At 35.8% G+C, this 23,149-nt stretch overlaps 1 protein-coding gene across 10 annotated transcripts in view; it reads right to left on the bottom strand.

Annotated features, from left to right (window-relative positions):
• Window positions 1-6,000: 6,000 nt before the first annotated feature.
• The window catches only part of LOC105473976 (ArfGAP with FG repeats 1), a 90,477-nt gene continuing 73,328 nt past the window's right edge, over window positions 6,001-23,149 (bottom strand). For 4 of the 10 annotated variants that reach the window (XM_011728262.3, XM_011728270.3, XM_011728267.3 and 1 more), the window contains 4 exons: window positions 21,153-21,200; window positions 19,144-19,302; window positions 17,497-17,588; window positions 6,001-16,583 (listed from right to left, as the gene is read on the bottom strand). In XM_011728262.3, coding sequence (XP_011726564.1) covers window positions 16,524-16,583; window positions 17,497-17,588; window positions 19,144-19,302; window positions 21,153-21,200 — 359 coding nt within the window. In that variant the 3' untranslated portion in view covers window positions 6,001-16,523. The remainder of the gene's footprint in view (window positions 16,584-17,496; window positions 17,589-19,143; window positions 19,303-21,152; window positions 21,201-23,149) is intronic. The other 6 variants (XM_011728268.3, XM_011728271.3, XM_011728264.3 and 3 more) reach the window with 3 other exon arrangements.

The following is a 23,149-nucleotide window of genomic DNA, read 5'->3' as shown; positions in this document are numbered from 1 at the left end:
AACTCTATTTCCTTTTATAGCAAACCTCTCTCAATGCTGTAGTTTGGGTTAAATGCCTCTATGTGTATTCACAACGCCTGAGCTTCTATCAGTTATTTTATTGAGCACTTGTTTTATCTCTCACTATACCATAATTTATAATTTCACGTTTTCCACTAGAACTTGGGACAGGCACTGTGTATTATTTACTGTTAAATCCCAGGACCTAACCTGGTTCTTGGTTCATAGTATATACTTGATGTGCTGAAAATAACATTTTCAAAAGGTATGAAGTGATAACTCTTTACAGGACTGTTATATTACCAGTGCCAATTCTTATCTTGCCATGGGTTGATCCAAAAGCCATTCATTCATTCAACCTACATCTATTGAGTGTTTAGCACACGCCTAGCCCAGTGGTGGTCACAGTAATCCAGAGGTAATCCAGAGCTACTGCCATGGAAGAGTTCACAGCCTGGTTTGGAAGCAAATGAATAAATGAATCATAAATATCATACTAAAGCAGAGGCATGAATAAGTAATTAGAAATAACAGCTGACAGTAATAAAATTACATTTGGAATTAACATTGGGGAATGAATAGTTTCCAAGCAGAAAAAATGTTGCATTTACACAAGCAATTAAATGTGCTCAGGACATAAATAGGCAAATCCAAAAAGTGGAACTAGAACAAGCAAATTAACATTTGGAAAAATAGCTTCTCTAGCAATTTAATGACGATGAGATACTGTTTTTGCTTAAAGTAATGCCTAAGGCTACTTAAAAAATTCACAACTGTAAAAATTTGAGGAAAATGAACATTCATATTCTAATGGTGGGAGTATAAACTTAGTAAAATGTCTTTGGAGGGCAATTTGGCATAAGGTAAAAAATCTTGAAAATATTAATTCTAGTAAGTCCACACCTGAAAACCTTTCACAAAAAGCAACACTATATATACACATATGTATACACACACATTTATGTAGAATGGTATTAAAATATCATGTGTACTAGTGCAGACTGGAAATGGTAATGTTTAAATTACTGCATATCCGTTATACTACTCAGGCATTAAAAATCTTGTTTTCCCAATATTTAATGACAGTGTGGTTAAAAATGCATATATAACCATATAAACCATTTTACATTTTGGTGCGTAAGATGTACATACATAAACTAACCAAAAGTGAAATTATGGACAACTTAAAATTTTCATACTTTCTGCATTTGCCTAATTATCTAAAGCAGAGGTCAGCAAAGTTTCTCTGTAAAGGCATACTTTAGATTTCGTGAGCCATAGGTCTCCATCACAACTACACCTCTTGTTGTAAGGCAAGAGCAACATAGACAATATGAAAAATGAGCGTGCCTATGTTCCAATAAAACTTTGTTAGGTGGCTAGCCAGATTTAGCCAGCAGACAGTACACTAGGTTACTGACCTCTGATCCAGCTCGAAAGTGTATTAGTTTTACAATAAAACATGTCATTATTCCTTTTAATGATTCCAGAATACTAGGAAAATGGAAAAAAAAATGGAACTTACTTTTAATTATCCCTCCATGTGTTTTTTATTTTTTTAAAGACAGAGTCTCGCTCTGTCACCAGGCTGGAGTGCAGTGGCACGATCTCGGCTTACTGCAACCTCCAACTTCCTGGTTCAAGTGATTCTCCTGCCTCAGCCTCCCGAGTAGCTTGGATTACAGGCATGCACCACCATGCCCAGCTAATTTTTGTAGTTTTAGTAGACGGGATTTTACCATGTTGGCCAGGATGGTCTTGAACTCCTGACCTCAAGTGATCTGCCCGCCTCGGCCTTGCAAAGTGCTGGGATTACAGGCGTGAGCCACTGCACCTGGCATGTGTTATTCTTTTAAAACAAGTCATAATCTCCTTTTGGACAGGCCCTTTATGCTTCTCTTTATCCCTTACTTACTTTATGAGTTGTCTATTCTCAGGAAGTATTTGCTGCCTTTAAAAAATAAATGGTAACTTTCTTAAGAACCTATGGTGAATCCAGGATCAAACCCTTGTAGCTAAGACACGACACCATGCATGGGATTGTAACACAATTTTGAGGATTTTCTAAAGCAATCAAATGGGCAACTCTTTCTGGCTCTTCCTTATAAAAACTTCCCACTAAACCATCAAGCTCATCCAGTGAATTAGCATTTTAATCCCTGCAGTTACCTCACATAGATGACTAAATTTCAGATTAGCAATAGCAAAGCGCTTCTCCAGGAGAGGCTGCTTGGACAGTATAAGCATTCTAGAACACTGGCATTTTTGGTGTCTTGTCTGCCCACAAATAGGCTACTCTTGGACTATCCCTTCCCCCTTCCCCCACACCCAGTCTCCCATCTTCCACCCATCCTACCTCTATCACCACCTCATTAAAAGAGCTCTCCCCCTGTCCCTTTTAAAATACATATATCCATCTAACTTCCTTCTAGTTGTCCTTTATGTCTTTTGTGAACTTTTGAAACTCTGAAGCTGAAATCATTCTATGCTGCAAGAGATCATACCACTGTTGTTTAGCACCCCCACCTTTTTTTTGAAGACAGGGTCTCACTCTGTCACCTAGGCTGCAGTGCAGTGACGTGATCTCAGCTCATGGCAACCTCAGCCTCCTGGGCTCAAGAGACCCTCCCACCTCAGCCTCTCAAGTAGCTGGGACTACAGGTGTGTGCCACCATGCCCAGCCTGTTTAGGCTTTTGATATAAGCTTCATATCCTTGACTTCTAAGTTTCCATGAGAAATGTGTATTATCCAATAAACACTGGACTTTCTCTCTACTATTACTCCTAATAACTTTCCCCCAAAGTTAAAAAATTGTATCAACCTCCAATATTTACACAAAAACTAAACCTGAGAAATACTATGACAACACACAGGTTTCTATTTTTGTAACAATGGTTTAGTAAAGGGTTTCTTAAGCATGAATTCCAAGTTGCAAATTACAGAAAAGATTGCCTTTGGTACCAAAAAAATGAAAAAAAAAAAAAATTTTACAGAAAAGATGGACAGAAGTGCACAAATATAAAACTTACATAAAAATAAAACAGAAAATTGAAACATGCAAAATATACAACGTGGTTTTCCTACAAAAAGGTCTAAAAACAATTTTTAAAACATGAGTATACGAGGGAAGAGTAAATCTCATGAAAAGGTAATTCACAAAGCATGAAAAGATGACCAACCTCACTAGAAACGCAAGAAACATGAAATACTCGATAACACCTTCGACCTATCAAGTTGACAATTAAAAATAACTAGTGTTATCAATATTCCAGAAGAATAAACATCCTCAAAAACTTACAGGAACCCAAAGTTGGAAAAACTTTCTGGAGGACTATATGAATTAAAAAGAAACACCCACTGTAGGGATTCATTTATGTGGAAACTAGTGTTGGGCAAAGATGCTAAAAGAATGGCTCATGACCAGAAACAACCTAAAGGTTCCATTAGACAGAGGAGGACAAACTATGACCTGCAGGCCTGGTTTTGTAAGAAAAATTTCACTGGGACAAGGCTGAGCTCACTTACATTTTGCTTATGGCTGCGGCTGCTTTTGTTCTAAAAAAACAGAGTCCAGTGGTTAGGACAGAGACCATATCACCTGCAAAGTCTAAAAATGTATACTAGCTAGCCACTTAAAAAGTTCGCAGACCCCTGGACAGGACTAGTGAAGAGATGTATGCTCTGACCAGAGACAGTCGTACACTGCAGTTACTACACATGCTCTTGCACACTATTTAATGATAGAAAAAGGTACTATTAAACCTTTAAAGCAGATAATAGTTACACAAATTGTACACAAGAAAGCAATTATATAAAATGTATATACACACACAAAATAGGGGAAAAAATATACACCAAATATTTTGATACCAGTGATCTCAGGGTGATGAGGTCAAGCATATTTTGGTGGCAGAGGGCTCTCTTTAAAAAAAGTTTTGTAAAAATGCAAAACAGATGGGCAAAGTGAATGCTTTAAAATTTCAAAGGTAAATAGGGTATAAGAAAAACAGCTTTAAACACCATCTCTTTAATATCAGGAACCACTGCCGCTCTTCAGCCAGTTTCCAACATCTGGGCCATACCTTGGCCAGCAGGGTGTTATGATACATGTATCCTCCTCCTCAATGCTGCCACTCCTCCAAGCTACTGCTCAAATGTAGCCAGCACCAAGAAGTATTTCAGGTGTCCTCAGGTGCTTTTGTCATCTGCAGAGTCTCCTTCCTCTTCCAGTGACCGACTTCATGGTGATAGTGAAAGCTGTGCTCTTCCCATGTTCCTCTTCCAGTTTCTTCCAGAGGAAGTCTACTGCCTTTGCATTTATCTTCATTGCACAGCACTGCCTAATGATTTTACGTGTGTGAGGTTTATACCAGCATATTTCTCTACCACTTTTTTAAATAAAACACTCTGCATAAACTCCTGACTCCTAGCAACACATGTGTAAAACTGAACACACACAAGGAACTTAATTCAAATGTACTTTCACAGAATTTTTTTCTCAATCTCCTTTTTAAGATTCTCCAGACTGGTTTTAGTACAACAAGTAACCATATACAAAAATGATTGCCTAACATAGAACCTAAATCAGCGCCTCTTGTTCTTGAATTTGCATACAAATCACCTAGGGATTTTGTTAAAATGCAAATTCTGGTTTATTACCCTGGGATGGGGCCCGAGATTCTGCATGGTTAACAAGCTTCGAGGTGACTACATCCAGGCTGTGGGTCCTCAGACCACATTTGGAGTAGCAAATGACTGCATCTTTAATGCCTTAGGTGAAATAATATACGCTATACAGAATTCCAATCTAATACTACTTAACACTAATTTTAAACACAACTATTATTAACTCTTATACCTTGTTCCATGTTCTTCAAGCCAGAGATCTGGAAAGGAAGTATTTTGTATTAAGTACTTACACCAACAGTCAGACACACACACACCCCCACACCCACCATCCTTTAATCAAATGCCCTGAGGAGAAAACCTGTCCAATGTATTTTCAGATACCTACTTGTCCATCGATATAGCATAACCCCAATATACAGGCCTCTTTTCTTCTTGCTTCCTTCTCACTCTTCTCCCTTAGTCTTATGTCTACTGTTCCTTCAAAAATCTGTATTAGGTCGGATTGAGATGTCTTTACTCTCCCACAGCCCCACTTCCTTGCCCTTGGTGTGGACTTACATATACATCACACCCCCCTTCTAGAAGACCAGTTCCTTCAAGGCACTGTGGTGGAGTGGTTCTGCATACCTACTCTCCAGCTGGATTCAAAGCTCAGTTCTGCCACTTACTTTACTTCAGCAAGTAAACCATCATTTCTAAGCCTGTTTTGTCTGGTAAAAAAGAAATCATACCTACATATAACATTGTGAAAATTATAGGATATACTATTTAAAAATCACTTAGCAAAGTAGCACCAAATATAACACCTACTAAATGGAAGCTACGACAATGACATACAGCATTTAGTGATTTCTTTTACATGAGCAGTTCTCAAACATCACTGAAGTCAAAATTGTTCTGCATTTTCAAGTATTATTTCTTAATAAGAAAAAAAAATTCAGGGCCGGGCGCGGTGGCTCAAGCCTGTAATCCCAGCACTTTGGGAGGCCGAGACGGGCGGATCACGAGGTCAGGAGATCGAGACCATCCTGGCGAACACGGTGAAACCCCGTCTCTACTAAAAAATACAAAAAACTAGACGGGCGCGGTGGCGGGCGCCTGTAGTCCCAGCTACTCGGGAGGCTGAGGCAGGAGAATGGCATGAACCCGGGAGGCGGAGCTTGCAGTGAGCTGAGATCCGGCCACTGCACTCCAGCCTGGGCGACAGAGCGAGACTCCGTCTCAAAAAAAAAAAAAAAAAAAAAAAAAAGAAAAAAAAATTCAGTATCTCTGACCTGCTAGAATTTGCAAGGTTCTCTAACATTTCTTAGTTTAGAATACTAGAAATCTTATCTGAAAGGCCTGGTAATTCCTCTCTTCTCTCCTGACAGGGGAGACCTACCTGTCAGGCCTCTGAGCCCAAGCCAAGCCATCGCATCCCCTGTGACTTGCATGTATACACCCAGATGGCCTGAAGTAACTGAAGAATCACAAAAGAAGTGCAAATGCCCTGTCTCGCCTTAACGGATTACATTCCATCACAAAAGAAGTGAAAATGGCCGGTCCTTGCCTTAAGTGATGATATTATCTTGTGAAATTCCTTTTCCTGGCTCATCCTGGCTCAAAAAGCTCCCTCACTGAGCACCTTGTGACCCCCACTCCTGCCTGCCAGAGAACCCCCCTTTGACTGTAATTTTCCTTTACCTACCCAAATCCTATAAAACGGCCCCCACCCTTATCTCCCTTCGCTGACTCTCTTTTTGGACTCAGCCCGCCTGCACCCAGGTGAAATAAACAGCCATGTTGCTCACACAAAGCCTGTTTGGTGGTCTCTTCACACGGACACGCATGACACTACCCATATACAGTAAGCAACTAAAATAGAAAGGCTGAAACAGTACTGTTCTAAAATTATATGTGTTCTAAATTTATATTCTTCTGTGATAACTTTATAGAAATTTAGTCTGAATTCATACTGATAACCGTAAACATTTTAAATGTTTAAAATCCTTCAAGGATTCCAAATAATTTTACTTGGTTCCTTCTTTAAAACATTTATAAACCTTAAAAGTTAATGCAGAAAATAGGGCAAATAATACTTGAATACAGGATGGTTGAGAAACTTGCAGAGCTGGTAGCAACACACACACACACACCCCACCCCCACACACACCCAATACAGATTCAAGCATATCAAATCCCATGCAAAACACAAAAACAAAACATCCACATTCAGACACATCACAGTGAAACACACCAAAAAAAACAAAAAACAAACAAAAAAATACAACAGTCATTTCTGTGTTTTACAGTGTAGAGTGAAGAAATAAGCTTTTAAGTCTGAATAACAACCAGTTCAACCAGAGAATCTGAGTAAGTTATCCTTTACTGATTTTTTAAAAAATTATGCAACTAGAAGGAAGTTTAGGAGTTATCTAGATTTTTCGATCTCTAGATTACAAATTAAGTTATTCAGCCTAAAAGTTAAATGACATCATTAGCAATAGAAATTCCAGTTTGTGCCTCTGTAATCCCAAAACAATGAGATATAATGAATAAAAATGTAAATTTAGTTAATCCAATGCCTTAAAATAAACTTTTAAGACAATTTACAAATGAGAAAATGCAAGTAGAAAATCACGAAAAAAACCAAACTCACCAGTAATAAAAAAAAAAAAGAAAAAAATAAAGAATCCCCTGAAATTAGCAATCATTAAATAAGAACTGGAATAAAAATGGCCCAAGTGCCCTTTTTGGTATTCCATAAATTAAAACAATCTCTTTAAATAGTAAGCTGAGAGAACGTTAATCCTTACAATCCTTACAATAGTGTAATTTACAAATATTTAATTCCAAGACATAATCCAAATGAAAAGTTAAATTCAATTAATATTCAATTAACATTATGAAAAATGACAAATGACCATAAAATCTACATTACAGTACAGAAGAGGAGACGTATCAATGTCCTTAAGATGTACACTGTTCACTCCGCAATTCAATTTCTAAGAAAACATGACTCCAAATCATGTGTACGGGTAAAATAAAAACACAGGTAAAATTCCTAATGAAAACTGGAAATATCAACATCTGTCATGGAGATTAATTATGAGAACTCCATACAATGAAACTTCATTGGAAAAGAATCTGCATCTATATTTGACACTGAAAGAAAACCATGATATATTGAGGAAAAGGTTACAAAATAGTAAGCATAATATGATGCCATTCTGTAAGAAGTCTTTGTACTTATCCATAAAACACAATCCAGACATACTTATACCCGCATAAGATTATAAACTTTTCTCTATTTTCAAATTCCTTACAATAAGTATGTATTTTCACCATCAGAAAAAATAATAAATGTAAATGTATTTTGTTTGGAAGAAAACTGGTATGCAGGAAAAATTCAGTATTAATTCATTTATGCCGGAAGCTGCAAAATTTTTTGTGAAAAATTAGACGTTGGCAATGACCTTGAGCAGGATATAAATAACTCCCACAAGCTTAGCGTTCCAATAATGGAACACTAGGCATAAATGGGTTAAAAATTAACTGGTTATGATTACAACAAAATGTTTCACATTGACAAGCAGCAAATGTGGAAGGAAAAAACCCCAAAGTTGGAACATTTGGTGTAGGAAGGCTATGAGTAGTCCTTACAGTTTCCAATAGTGCTTGTGAAACAGGTGTTTTTTAAAAAAAATATCCATACTCATTAAAACTGCTAGAATGAGGAGCTTCAAAGTAGGAATACAATATTGACAGGAAGATTAATTTTAAAGTCAGAATTCTACTCCTGCCACTTAGTAATTAGCTGTGCAATCCAGGCCAAGTGAACACTTGTGTTTTCTTCTGACAAAAACTGCCTTAAAGGGTTTTTGTATCCATTAAATGGGATCAATTATATGAGATAAATGGCACAAGTTGGTGATTTAAAAATCGTCAAAGTTGCTGACACTTGGCAATTTTTATCTACAAAAACGTTTCATATGTTCAATCTAACAGCTCTTATTTTTTAATTATTATTATTTTTTGAGACAGAATCTCACTCTTGTTGCCCAGGCTCTAAGTGCAGTGGCGCAATCTCAGCTTACTGCAACCTCCACCTCCCTGGTTCAAGTGATTCTCCTGCCTCAGCCTCCCAAGTAGCTGGGACAACGGGCACCCGCCAACCATGCCTAATTTTTGTATTTTTAATAGAGATGGGGTTTTAACATGTTGGCCGGGCTGGTCTCAAACTTCTGACCTCAGGTGATCCGCCCGCCTCGGCCTCCCAAACTATTGGGATTACAGGCGTGAGCCACTGAGCCCGGCCTAACAGCTATTATTCTGAAATGTTTAATTCCAATTTCCAAAGCATTACTAATTTAAACACATATTCCAAATGGCTGTGGAGAATCTTGTTTTGAAAGAGATCTCATTTTAAAGTTGGAAAAGTGGAATTATCTGAATTTCCCAACCCAAAGCCAGTTAACGGCAGAAAAGAACACGGGCAATTTGACTCTGGTATAGTACTTTTCACAGAGCCCCAAATCTTGAGGTCAGCAAAAATCATGAGCATACCACTTGAGAAAAAAATATGAAGAAAAATAATTTGAATAGTTTCTCATTAAAGAGGCTAAAACAAACATTAGTTCTCTCCTTGTCCCCCACCCTCGGGTGGTGGAAATACTCATTGATTCTAAGGAAACAAAATTTTCTGTTCTGGTGATGGTTAGTGAAAATAATTTAAACAAGATGTACAGAATAACCAAGATGGACTCATAACAAATAATAGTCAGTGACCACTACAGGGAAATAAGATTAGGGATGTGACACACACAGTTCAGGATTTACCTTCTAAATTTCAACAGTGGTAAGGTAAGTAAAATCCCATTACAATGTTTTCTTAAAACCAACTTATATCAAATGTGTACTCAAGAAAAAAAAAATCCACCTTTGAAGAAAAAATATTGCAAATTAAGTAACAAATAGATCCTGCTTTTTAAAAAGGAAGACTTTTTAATTAAAAAAACAAAAAAATGGCAAAAGTTATTAATTAATGGAAAACAGGTTAAGCTGGAAGTAAATGCATGAGCTGCTTTACAGGAATGCATAATGTGAGTGACGGAAGGAAAAAATATTATTTCAGTTTTCCAGATTTGATACTCATTTAAATGAAAGAGGCTATTTCCAAATGGTACACAAATTCAGAAGTCTTTATTTTGAAAAAAATTCTTCCAACAGTATTTCACAATGAACAAGAACTTAACCAAATTTATCATACTAAAGTATTTCAGAAATGAATATTGATATCAGCCTGTAAGTTTTCATCCAATATTTAAAACCACCTCCTGAACTAAAATTGGTCTTCAAAAATCATGGTGTATTAACATTTTCCAAACATGCCCTGCTGACTAGAAGGTCCTGTTACTCTTTCTTTTGAACTTCTCAGTAAGTTCCTTGTTCGCTATTCCTAGGATTTAAAGTGCAAAGGTACTTTCTATCAGCTATTAGGACAAGTATTCTTCACTGAAAATAAACTTTTGCAGGAAACAAATCCTGTGCTTGACTAACAGCAAAGACATGTTAAGATATTTCTGGGCTCTAAACCATGAGGAATCAGAATCAGAACTTTCAGAGTAATAACTCACATTTTTTCTAAAGCATAGGAAGCTAATTTTGAATAATGAACAAACATGGTTGTGCCAAAACAGATTTTGCCATAGTTAATTTCCACTTTCTCTTCTTAAAAATAAGGTATAGTCTAAGCTAATATAGATAAGGAAAGGCACATACCAACAAACTACAAAACAAAATATAGCCCCAAGCCATGCACTTTATTTAGAGTCATGAGTAGGGACAATGAAAAAATTAAGATGCAAAATAGATGTGAACTTGCACAATCTTTCAATGAACTGACTGCCTTAATTGTTTAATTTAAAAGCATAGGATTTTTCATGTATCTTCAGATAGTCAATTAGAGAGATTTTTTTTCTTCTTTAAATGGAAGAATTTCTTAAATGGAAGCACAAGATCATACCTACACAGCTGGTGAGCCTCAAAATAGAATGATGTCTACTTTATTAATAAAGTTTCCAGTCAGGCAGAATCAAGAGTAATCTTCATATATGCATAAGGATATTATCATTGTAACAATATATTTAGTAGAAAAGTCTATAAACAAATGTTCTCCCAAAGGGACATCCATATAATGGAATCCTGGAGACATTAAAATAATGAGAGCTGGATGTAGCAATATGGAAAGACAACCAAGTTAAATAAGAACTAAGTCACAAAATTGAACATTTAAAATAAGGAAGAACAGGAAGAGGCATATATATAGGGAACCATATATAAAATGAATAACATTTCTGAAAGACTATACAAGAATACAAGAAATTATATACCGCTGAGGTGTGAGAATAAGTCACAGAGGGAGACATACTTTTTGACTTTATGCCCTTTGTGTATACTGCATAATTTTTAGAAATCATAAGCATATAACATACAAAAAACCTTTAAAGTCTTTAAAAAACCTGATTGTAACCAAAGCATTCTATGAAACATTGACTATATAAGATTAGTTTACAACCCCTTGCTGCCTTTAGTTAATGATCATATAGTCAAAATTAGAAGGCTCCTTGGCATTTGCTTCCTCTGTCTCTCCACTCAAGATTATGGGAAGATGCTGAGAATTTAGAATTCAAATTTTACTCTCATTGCTTAAATTGTAACTTGGATAACATTTCGAGATTTCAGAGAACCAATAAAAAATTAATCTATGGGCATTTTAATCACCATCTAAAATATTTTATCCAGGATCATTCTATCTTTTTTTTTTATAAAAGCTCAAATCACATCATTCTCTTTTCATCAGCCCCTACAGCCCTGTGTTGGACAAGCACAGATTTCAAAAATACACTTAAATATACACTGAATTTTTTTCCACTAGAATAAAATAAGCAGAATGATATGCATTCTTGGCAATAGTCTTCACTGGAAAATACCACTGTCAGCCCAACCTTATACAACTGACTTCAAAATCAGACTAACATGTGGCATAAGAAGAGCCATTTCCTACCTTCACTATATATTCAGGATTTGCCAACTCAAAGGCCTTGAAAAGCATGTGAATGTTTGAGACTAAGAAAAACTGGGAGTGGTAAGCTAGTGGTCACCTTAAGAGCACATGCCCCATTTTAAAAAGTTGGATTTGGAGTGCAACATTTTAAAACACTGTGCTGGTCACACAAAACAGAACTGCAGACAGAATTCAGTGTAAGCCTTGAATGTGCAACCCCTATAAGAGCACAATAATTGGACTTTTTAAAACCAAGCTTCACAAAACTTGGGTCTTTGCAGATTAAATACCTCAGGTGCCCAGTATATCTCTAAAAATAAACAAGTGTCCAAATGCTTGCCAAATGAATTAACAATATAAAAGCTCTTCAAATACTGGATATAATAATCAAATGACCAATACATTTAATTAATGAGTTGTGGAAATTTATGTCCTTTGCTGTGCTGGTTTGCAAAGGCTTGGGAGAGCCACTGGTTTGCTATCTCTTTCATCAAACTGCATTTAATGACATCAGATTGGCAGGTAAAATCACCATGAAGACAGTATTTATACCACAAACATTAGTAAACACTACAAAACAGGGCCTTTTTTCTTTCATGAAAGATGGTTGTTAAACATTCAGCAGCAGCACAACACTGGATTACATCGTGGTTATATATTCATTTGTTCACAACCAACCACATGAAAAGTTTAATGTCACTAAGTTTTAAAATATAAAAAGAAAAATTTAACTACTAATGAGGATGAATACAACAGGCTAATTTAATACAAAATTTAATACCATCTTTTAAAAACTAAATTTTAAAAGTGTATAGGCCACAAACTGTATCAATAAAGGTGGAATGCTTTACAAAATCGGAGTCTGTGATACTTCAGATGAGTCTTCAATTTAAAGCACGCTCCACTAGTTACCATATTAATTTACTTCTAAAGTTTAAAAAAAAAAAAAGAATAAACTGTACTGATTTCATCAAATTATGAAAGGAATTCAAGTGATTAAAGTTTGTTTTAGATATACAAGATATAGAACTTGTTCAGAATTTCAAAATATTAAGAATGCATTTGTACATAAATGTGACAGCATTTGAATCCAAATCTGTTCCCCAGAGCAAAAGCTGCCACTAGCTTCACCTCCCTATGCTTTGCTTCTTTCATCCTAAAAGTACGGGTCCACTGCAGGGATTGTAAGAGATAAAATATGAAAATCGTTTGCAAATAACTATCTCATACACACCCTATAATACCACTGCTATTATTACCTTCAAGTAGTGTTAAAAAGTCTGCAATTTCAGTTTTTCTCACTAGCAAACAAACAAACAAAAAACCCAGGGAGTAGTATGTTTGCCCTACAAGTAAATACTGTTCTAGAAATACACAAATTTAAAGTATAGTGGTTCTCAAAGAGTCTGGAGACCCTTAAGGGCCCCTATAACACTTTCTTTGAAAGGGTGTGAAAGGTCAAACTATTTTCATTGTACTACTGAGACATTATATAGTTTTCATTCTCATGATCTCACAAGTGCACAGTGGAGGAGTGTGTGTATGCTGTGTAATTTTTAATTTAGAATGCAAAAGCAATATGAAAATTTCACTGCTTTTACTAAGCCAGATTTTTTAAAATGCACAAAATGTAAAACAATGTTCCTGTTCTCATTAGTTTTTGTTCTGGAAAAGTCATTTTTATCAAAAATGTTATTTATGTTAGCAAGTTATTAGTTTATTACTGTTATATTAAAATAAATGTTTTTAAAATATCTCAGTATTAATTTTAATACAGAGATATAAGCTAATTTTAATTATCAGAGATATAAGCTACATCACCAAAGCTGTTTGGGGATCTTCATAAGCATTATGGTCCTGAAACTAAGATGCTCCAGAGATGCTGGTACCATGGTAAAGCAGCAGCCAGGTCACCCTCTCCACGCTGCCAATTGACGGGAACTTTACTTAAGTGGGTGTGTGTGTAGGGGGCAGGGAATCTCACAGGTAAAGCATGAAATGTGCTTTTACAAATTAACAGAAGGAATTATTTTAAGGAAGAAAGTGATAACCAAAACTCTATTTTCACAAAAATAGTAAAATATTCTCTATTTCAAAAAATGAGGAAAAAATGTTTTTAAATTATGTCAGAAGATTGCCATCCTGAAAAAAGATCTTTGCTGAACAGGGATACCTGCAGATACCTGAACAGGAAAAATGATCTGACTAAACCAGTAAGCCAGGAAATCTGAAGGTCTTCAGCCTTGTTACCTTCCAGGATTTTTTCTCCTTCTCAGTACTCAACATAATTTTGATGGTCTGTATAAAACTAGAATAAATCTGAATGTAAAAGTCTAACGAAAGCTGATTTTCTTTAATAATAAACAGTGAGTATCACGAGAAAAACCACTTTAAAGCTACCTCTCCTCTTTTTATTTTTTAGAGATAGGATCTCACTTTATCACCCAGGCTGGTGTGCAGTGGTGTGATCGTAGCTCACTGCAGCCTCCAACTCCTGGGCTCAAGTGATGTTCCCACCTCACCTCCAGGGTAGCTAGGACTCACAGGCTCTCACACCAACATACCCAAGTTGGGTCTCTTCTTAAACTAAACATTTCTATTTTATAAGCGATAAAGTCAGTAAGAGCTCCCATTTAATTACAAACTTCATTAGTTACCCAGAAAAAGAAATAGTCTTTAAAATTATTTTGATAACAATCGTTTAATTTACTACTCAGGTGGAAAGCCTGGTAGGTTATTTGGGTAATGGCCTGTAATTAGGTAGCATAACTTTGTACACATGAATCAACTGGGACCCGATACACTCTAAAACAGAAATTCAAATATATTTTCCCTCAATGAAAAGGGCTGAGGAAGTCCTCCAAAATGTAGAGACATTTCAAGTCTACATCAACACACACCTGGACCTCATTTAATTTAATTCATTTAATTCTAAAAGAAGAGGCATACTGCTCAGAAAAGGGGCAGAGATTTCCCAGTCATCCTGCTTATTAAAACGGTTCAGATAAACCACACTTTCAGCTAGATGTACACTAGACAGCAATGTTTTAACAAGTCTAAAACACTATACAGGTTTTAAAATACTGTAACAACTCATTCATCATTGCAAAAAGGCATTCAACATGAATAAAATGTTTGAGGAAACTGATGTTTACCTCTTTTAATACCAAAGCTTTTAAAAAAGTTTTAATCAATTTAAGATAAAACTTTTAAAATATGTACTACATATCTGTGTATGCAATTTCACCTTTACTTAATTACCTAGAGGCATAATAAAGAACGATCATCAGACGATGTAGTATAGTGATGTCCTCTAGGCCTGCTAGTGGTCCTTACACTAATGGCCTTGGACAGTGTATGCTCCTCAGAGTTTTTTTCAGTCTCCTTCCTTTCAAGCCATCCCTTCTAAACTGCCAACAGTCTGGACAAGCAAATAATCAAATTTATTAAAATCTCTCATATAAACAAATGCATAAGCTCTAACACACAGACTTTGTGACTTATATGGGTTGCTCAAAGGCATTTTTTAAAAAAATGATTCCAAGTTTCTGAGTTGTGCTCGGTTTTCACGAGACTGCCAGATTACCTCTAGATGAAAGAGGCATTACTGTACGTAGATACTTAAAGAAGTTCATTTGAATATTAACAAAAAAATATAACTAAACTTATTATCTCTTCCTTTAAAACAAAGTATTCCATCACTTTAAGGTAACACTGAGTTCCAGTTTCTTTCCCCCAAAAAACAAACATAAATATCCTACAGATAATATCAGTTTGCCCAAAAAAGAAAGAAAAAAAACCGAGGTGCAATAATGTCACAGTTAATGCATGTCAACTTCCAATACATTCAAAGACAAGATTTTTTTTTTTTTAAAAATCAATAGTTAAAATAGGCCTTCTGCAGTCTGAGAATTCAAGATACTTAGAAAAATTTGTAAATACACATACATGCAAATTCTTCATATATACAAATTTCACAAAATTAATAAGCTGCAAAGAAATTAGAAGGATTATAGTAATCTGACAAGCTACATTTAAATGCTTTACCATTGGCATATTCCTGAATGTAGCAGTCATAGTAGTTTTAATAAATTTTCTACATGGCCTTTTTATAAAAAGTCACTAAGAAGTCTTTTAAGAATTCAAGATGTTCTCAATTCACTACTCATATTTAAGGCCACTTTGGTAAAGGCATTGCAGCAAGAACACAAAAACAATAGCATATTTTATAATATTTATTTTTTTCACCTGCAAACTGTAGCAAAACATGATCAGCTTTATTATGCAGACAGGTATCCCTCTACATTTTAAAAGAATTTAGGCATGTATAAATAGAAGAGCTCTTTAGAAAGGAAAAATTCAAGAATGAATAAAACCTTCCAATTTTGACTCTGTAACTTTCCAGTAGCAATGGTTAAAACGATTTTAGGTCATTCATTCCAAGATATATGACAGCACCTTAAAAGTGGCTGATCTATTTCCCCAGTAACATTTCTCACATAACAATGTGTTAAAGTTACAAATACTGATATGCACAAATAGCTAATTTCTAAGAAAAATATATACAGTACTGCAGCATAATGAATGTGGTATCTGCAATAACTTAATATTAGCCAATTTTAATATACATGATACCGCTACCCTTTTCTGCCAATTCACAGGTTAAAAGGTGTTACTGGAGCCCTCGGTTTTGCACATATTACCTGGTGTTTAATACACAATGCAGGCTTTTTAAAGACTTCTCTTGTGTTTAAAGCTAAGATCAGTGAAACAAGACAACAGTGCAAGAGGTGGAGAGATGTAATGTGACCACATAAAAGTTCGTTCCAGTAAATTGTCTATATAAGGCTATAAGAAAGGATTGGTTGATGAGCTTCCTGTTGGAAATTGTCCTGTTGGTGCACCAGTCTAAAGGAAAACATAAGACAAATAAATAAAGAGACAAAACTGGTGCATGTACAAAATACAAAAACATTAAACTGAACTTAATTTTATTTAATTAGACTTTTTGGTTAAGAATTATTTTTTAAATTATTGGCAACAATATTTGTTATTGGCAATATGCTATATCAAACTACTATGTGTCTTTCATATCCATTATTTCATACAGTTCTTGTAATAGATTCTAAAAAGAATGTTAGAATGGTCTTAGAAAAGCACTTGTGATTCAAACAAAACTTCTGACTCTTAAGGCCTCTTTTTTATGTTCACTAATTCCTAGGGCCTCTCATAAAGTGTTATTTTGACAAGAAAGCAAGTAAGTTTCATATTATAAAACAGTTGATCTACTGTCAACGCTTTGATTTGCAACTAATTTTTTTAAAAGGTCAGAAAAGGATCACACATAATGGCTCTGTGTCAATTTGTACAATCTTATGATGTCACTCATATCAATAGAACACCAAATACCATCTAAAAGTATTAACATCCTGCTATTCCTTTATTTTTATTTTTTTGAGACAGAGTCTCGCTCTGTTGCCCAGGCTGGAGTGCAGTGGTGCAATCTCAGCTCACTGCAAGCTCCACCTCCTGGGTTCACACCATTCTCCTGCCTCAGCCTCCCAAGTAGCTAGGACTACAGGCACCCGCCACTGTGCTTGGCTAATTTTTTGTATTTTTTTGTATTTTTAGTAGAGACAGGGTTTCATCATGTTAGCCAGGATGGTCTCAATCTCCTGACCTTGCGATCTGCCCGCCTCGGCCTCCCAAAGTGCTACAATTACAGGCGTAAGCCACCATGCCCGGCCTTACAGCCTGCTATTCCTAATTTGAAAATAAGATTTAACAACTTATAAAGTACTTAATTTTAAGTTTTGCTTACCATAAAAGGATTACTAGATACTCCAGCAGCTGCAACTTGACCAAAAGGGGTTACCACTGGCTTTGTTTGTCCAAATGCTGCAAAACCTGCACCTTGTTAAAACAGAACCACCAATTATAACCTACATCTTCAAGAGACAATCTGATGCTTATAAAGTCTCGTAATAACTTTCAGAGAAATTCCTACCAGAGCAGCAAAAATAAAATGTCAAAGTTAAGTTGTTAGGCCTCAAGCTCTTTCAGATACCAAAGACAAACTTACTGTAGCATGTCTTAAAATAACTTTTTTTTTTTTGAGACAGGATCTCACTCTACTGCCCAGGCCAGAGTCCAGTGGCACGATCATGGCTCACTGCAGCCTCAACCTCCAGGGCTCGGGTGATCCTTCCACCTCAGTCTCTTGAGTAGATGGAACTACAGGCACATGCCACCATGCCCAGCTAATTTTTGTATTTTTTGTAGAGACAGGGTTTCACTATGTTGTCCAGGCTGGTCTCAATCTCCCGAACTCAAGTGATCCACCTGTCTTGGCCTCTTAAAGTGGTGGGATTACAGACGTGAGCCACCACACTCGCCAACAGAACTTTCATTCAGCTCTTTCATTCTAACTTGTCTTAATAACTAAAATTTATAGGATTTTGTTACTAGATGAGCTTGTGACTATTTGGGACAGGCCATGCAGACAACCCAATGATTTCTATGTAAACATCACAGTATTTGTAGGAAATATTTTTATTACTTATGGCTCTTCCACAGTCCATATTTCAGAACTTTTTTTTTTTTTGAGACGGAGTTTTGCTCTTTTTGCTCAGGATGGAGTGCAATGGCGGTCTCAGCTCACCGCAACCTCCGCCTCCCGGGTTCAAGTGATTCTCCTGCCTCTTGAATAGCTGGGATTACAGGCATCCACCATCACGCCCGGCTAATTTTGTATTTTTAGTAGAGATGGGGTTTCTCTATGTTGGTCAGGCTAGTCTCGAATTCCCGAGCTCAGATCTACCTGCCTCGGCCTCCCAAAGTGCTGGGATTACAAGCGTAAGCCACCACGTTTGGCTCATATTTCAGATTTTTAAATAACCACTTACTTAAAAAAAAAAAAAGAAAACATGTAGTTGTGATTCAAGAATCTTCAAATCTATGCACTTCAAACTTGAGCAAATGACAGAAATAGGTAAAAATGGTTGAGTTAATCTTGTCTCTTCCTAAAATCAAATAACAAACTCTAACTACAGTATAGTTAAATTAGAAAAATTAGAAAAGCAGTCTATTTCACACACAAAAAGGTACACATTTCTGTGAAGAAAGGAAAAAAAAAACCCAACATTCTAGGTCTATAAATTCTCCTTTTAAAATCAAGAGGCTTGTAAGACAAATTAATCAGAAAAAGGCAACAGAAATTCTGAGAATGACAGGATACTCTTTACAGAGTCACTGATTTCCCATAAATTGTAACCTGCTCACAAAAACTTACAAAATCACTTAGCTTTCTGAGGTTCAAATCACCAAAAGCTTTTATTTTTGTGTAGTAAAATTCAGTAGATAATAGTATAGTATTCTTTAGAAAAGTCTTTCTGCCCAAGCACACAACATTATGATATAAAAAGGATACATAAAATGAACTTACAGCTCGCCAAATGTTAGATCTTACCATTGGGCTGTTGAGAAAAAGCTGTCTGTTGAGGGAAAGCTGCTTGGGCTGGAAAGGCAGGCTGCTGGAAGCTGCCACTAAAGCTGGTGGGAAGACTGTAGGGAGCAGGAGTGCCGAATCCCGTGGGCATGCTCATGGATGCAGTGCCAAAGGTTGCCGCTGACAGAAGAGAAGGGCTGATCAGTTACATACAACAGGACATATTCAGTTTCTCACAACATTGTAAAAAAGACATCATTCACCTTGAAAAATACTAAGATGTACATTAAAGGCAGGGTTAATTCCAAAATTCCAACAAAGTTAACAACGAGTTTTAGCACTACAGTTTAACATAACCCTGTAGAAATTTTATTCTTCTAAAACACAATGACCAGAATGAAACTACCAAAGCTGTTGTTTGAAATCCCAAGAAAATTTCTCATATTATAAATTCAAGTCTAAACAGTTGTCTGCTTTTTAAAGATTATGCAATTAATATGTAAACTAGTATACATTTTTGTTCTTAGTTTTGTTTTGTTATATGCAGTAAAATAACAGCCAAAATTTTATCTACTGAAGTATCTGCCATAAAGTAATATGTGTTCCTGGAAAAAAATTTAAAACCACTGAAAAATAGTTCACTAAAAAGGACAGGACTTATAGGACAAACAGAGTTAGTTAGAGGCAGACCACTCAGAACCTATGCAGCTTTGTGACTACAGCCAGAGAAGGAGAGATATTCTCTTAACAACACTAACGCAATTAAAAGGACATGTTCCTATTAAATCAATTCCATATATATATACACAAACACACGGATTTCCACCCACTTCTGGAAGGTAAATGAAGACAGCTTTCGAAGACTGAAGGAAGGTTAGGGCAACTGAGCTATCAAAATTAGTGTGAAATCCACAAAGATTAGAAATGAAATAAGCATTCTTAGAAAGAATGCAGAATAAATGGCCATAGTGTTCAATGCTACTGTATTCTTCCTTGGCTTGCCATGCCTAGCTGGTATTACTTGGTGGACAGAGTATTATCACGTTGGGGGAAATGTGTGTGAACACCTGCTATGTGGAACGCTGCCATCATTTCCCTACTTACTATTCACTTACAGTATGTTATTTATTACCAGTGAATATTAAAAACAGAACCTCCAACTATGTGTTCTAGGAAGGGTCTCAGTAAAATAAGAGCCAATAATGTTGCTTTAAATATAGACTACCAGTAATTACATAATGAAATATTCTAAGGATGATACAATGAAAATACCATGAAAATTCACTAAATTTCCTGATTTTAAAAATTTACCAATTTGTTCATTGGTTTAAGGCACAGAAATTAAACACTAAAAAATGTTACACAGAATGTCTTTCATTTTTAAAAAGCTGAAAATCAAGTTACAGATGTTGCCCAAAGTAATCCCTGTAGTTGTAATGTTTGTAACAATGCAATTCTACTCAATGAACCTAATTAGAATATTAAAAAACTACTTTATTATTATTGATGTGAAAAAAAGGAAAAACAGGCCATTGGGAAGCAGGTGAATTAAATAATAATAAGCAGACTGCAAGGGTAATGGGAGGGCTTCATAACAGACAACAATGCACTGACATAACTTTGACAAATCACTTTAAGAGAGCACTAAAAAGCAAAACTTGGATACAGTTAAGCAAAACCAAACTCCATGGAATAATGCAGTAAAATGGTTTGGTATATCAAAAAGGCATCACTCAAAATACCATGAATTCAAACTCAAGAAAAAGAATCAAAACGGCTATTAACATTCTAATATGACCATGTAGGTAAGCAGTAATGCTTTTCAGCATTTACACATAAATCACTAAAAAAATTTCCATGTAATTTTAAATACAATGTAATCCCAATGCCACACATCCATGCCCATTCTATTTTAAAACATGGAAAAAAAACTTAATTCCACATGCAGGGATCCAGAACACTAGCAGAAGCTTCCACAAGCAGGTAGACAAATTGCCACACAAATCTAGATATTAATTGTGGCCACCTACCAAAATGAGCGTGAGGAAACACTTGAGAATGCATTGCTCCAGAAAGGCCTTATGGAAAGCCATAAAGAGACCAACGTCAATTAATTTATGGATAACTATTGTTAAAATAAAAGTATATTTGTTTCATTAAGAAGTTGTAAAATTCGAGCGTACTGTTGCTAAGGGGGTAGCATAATACATAACAAAAATACATTCACAAAATCAGCCTTTTAATTTCAACTATATTCATGACACTGTAATATTTATACTGTTTGAAATAAAGGGGAGATTAGAATAATAAATAACAAATTAAGAAATAGTGATGAAATTAATTTTTTAAATAAGCATCAACTTTTTCATAATCATTAAAAAACACTTTGTAGGCATCATAAGCTACATCTAAATACGCTATTCATAGCATCATATGACACTATCCAGCATCTACATTTAGGATCAAAACCAAGTCTTGGGGGAGAGCGCATAAACAATGCTAGATTGTTTTATTTACAAATCAGCACATTAACTAGAAATACACAAATAACTCAAATGAACTAATTAAGTATTACAAGGGAAAAATTATTAAATATTCTAGTTCAAAAGAAAGGTAAGCGGTATTTACAGGTTAAAATACAACGGCTAAATAGGAGAGAGAGAAAAAAGAAAAATGCATCTTGTACAGATCTTACTCACCTGGTATGTTGAGAACAGACAGGTTACATATAAATTAATACAAAGTAAACTTACATTGTTAAATAATATAATCTTTTGTTTGTTTGTTTTAATAATCTGAAGTAAGATTGTACCGAAAATGTATTTCCATTGATTTAAAATTAGAATACTTTTTAAATTGGCATAAGAACAATTAAAAAACTGAATGGTTCTGAGTTGTGGTTCTGTCATTTTCTGGTTGCATGATGTTACTTTATTTTATAAGCTTCAGTTTCCTCATTTGCAAATGAGGTGGAGGAATAGAGATCACAAAGCTGCTGTGAATAAATGTAGCGACAAATTAAAGTGCTTTGCAATAAATACTCAATGAATGTAACTTTCTTGCTAACTTAAAGTGTCACTGTATTCCAAATACAAAAAAAGGTTAACTGAGGGAGAAGGGCCTGTGAAAGATAAATGTGGCCTTTATATTTATCTACTTTCTTTTTTTTCTTTTTGAGACGGCGTCTCGCTCTGTCGCCCAGACTGGAGTGCAGTGGCGCAATCTCAGCTCACTGCAAGCTCCACCTCCTAGGTTCACGCCATTCTCCTGCCTCAGCCTCCCGAGTAGCTGGGACTACAGGTGCCCGACACCACGCCCAGCTACTTTTTTTGTATTTTTAGTACAGACAGGGTTTCACCGTGTTAGCCAGGATGGTCTCAATCTCCTGACCTCAGGATCCGCCTGCCTCGGCCTCCCAAAGTGCTGGGATTACAGGCGTGAGCCACTGTGCCAGGTCTTATCTACCTTCTTAAAGCACTTTACAGGCTTGCAGCAGTACTGCATTAATGACATTAAATTGTGTTTATTCCAGCATTTCTCATATGTGTTTAGACACAGAACACTTGTCCATAGAATTTTGCTAACAATGTTACAGGAGACATGTTTCACAAAATGCACTGGCAAAAACTGACTTTTAGCCAACAGTGACTGTTAACCAGTATTAATCACTATACCTCAGCCTGCAACAAAGATGCCCCCCCAAGCTCTGGTCCTGAACTGCTCTATACTTTTTTTAGACTTTTTACAGCTTTTTGAAATATAATTCACATACTACACACAACTCATTCACTTAAAGTATAGAATTCAATGTTTCTTTAAATATATTCACAGACTTGTACAACCACCATCACAATCTAATTTTAGAATATTTTCATGCCCCTCAAAAGAAACATGATACCTATCAGCTGTCACTTCCCATGCTGCCCCACCACTAAAACCCAGCCCTCGTCAATCATTGATCTACTTTTTCTTTCCAATTCTGGACATTTCACACAAATGGCACCACAAATATGTGGCCTTTTGTGAC

Source organism: Macaca nemestrina, chromosome 11 (assembly GCF_043159975.1).
Source record: "Macaca nemestrina isolate mMacNem1 chromosome 11, mMacNem.hap1, whole genome shotgun sequence".
In the NCBI taxonomy this organism is placed as follows: Eukaryota; Metazoa; Chordata; class Mammalia; order Primates; family Cercopithecidae; genus Macaca; species Macaca nemestrina.
This window is presented reverse-complemented; position numbering and strand designations above follow the sequence as displayed.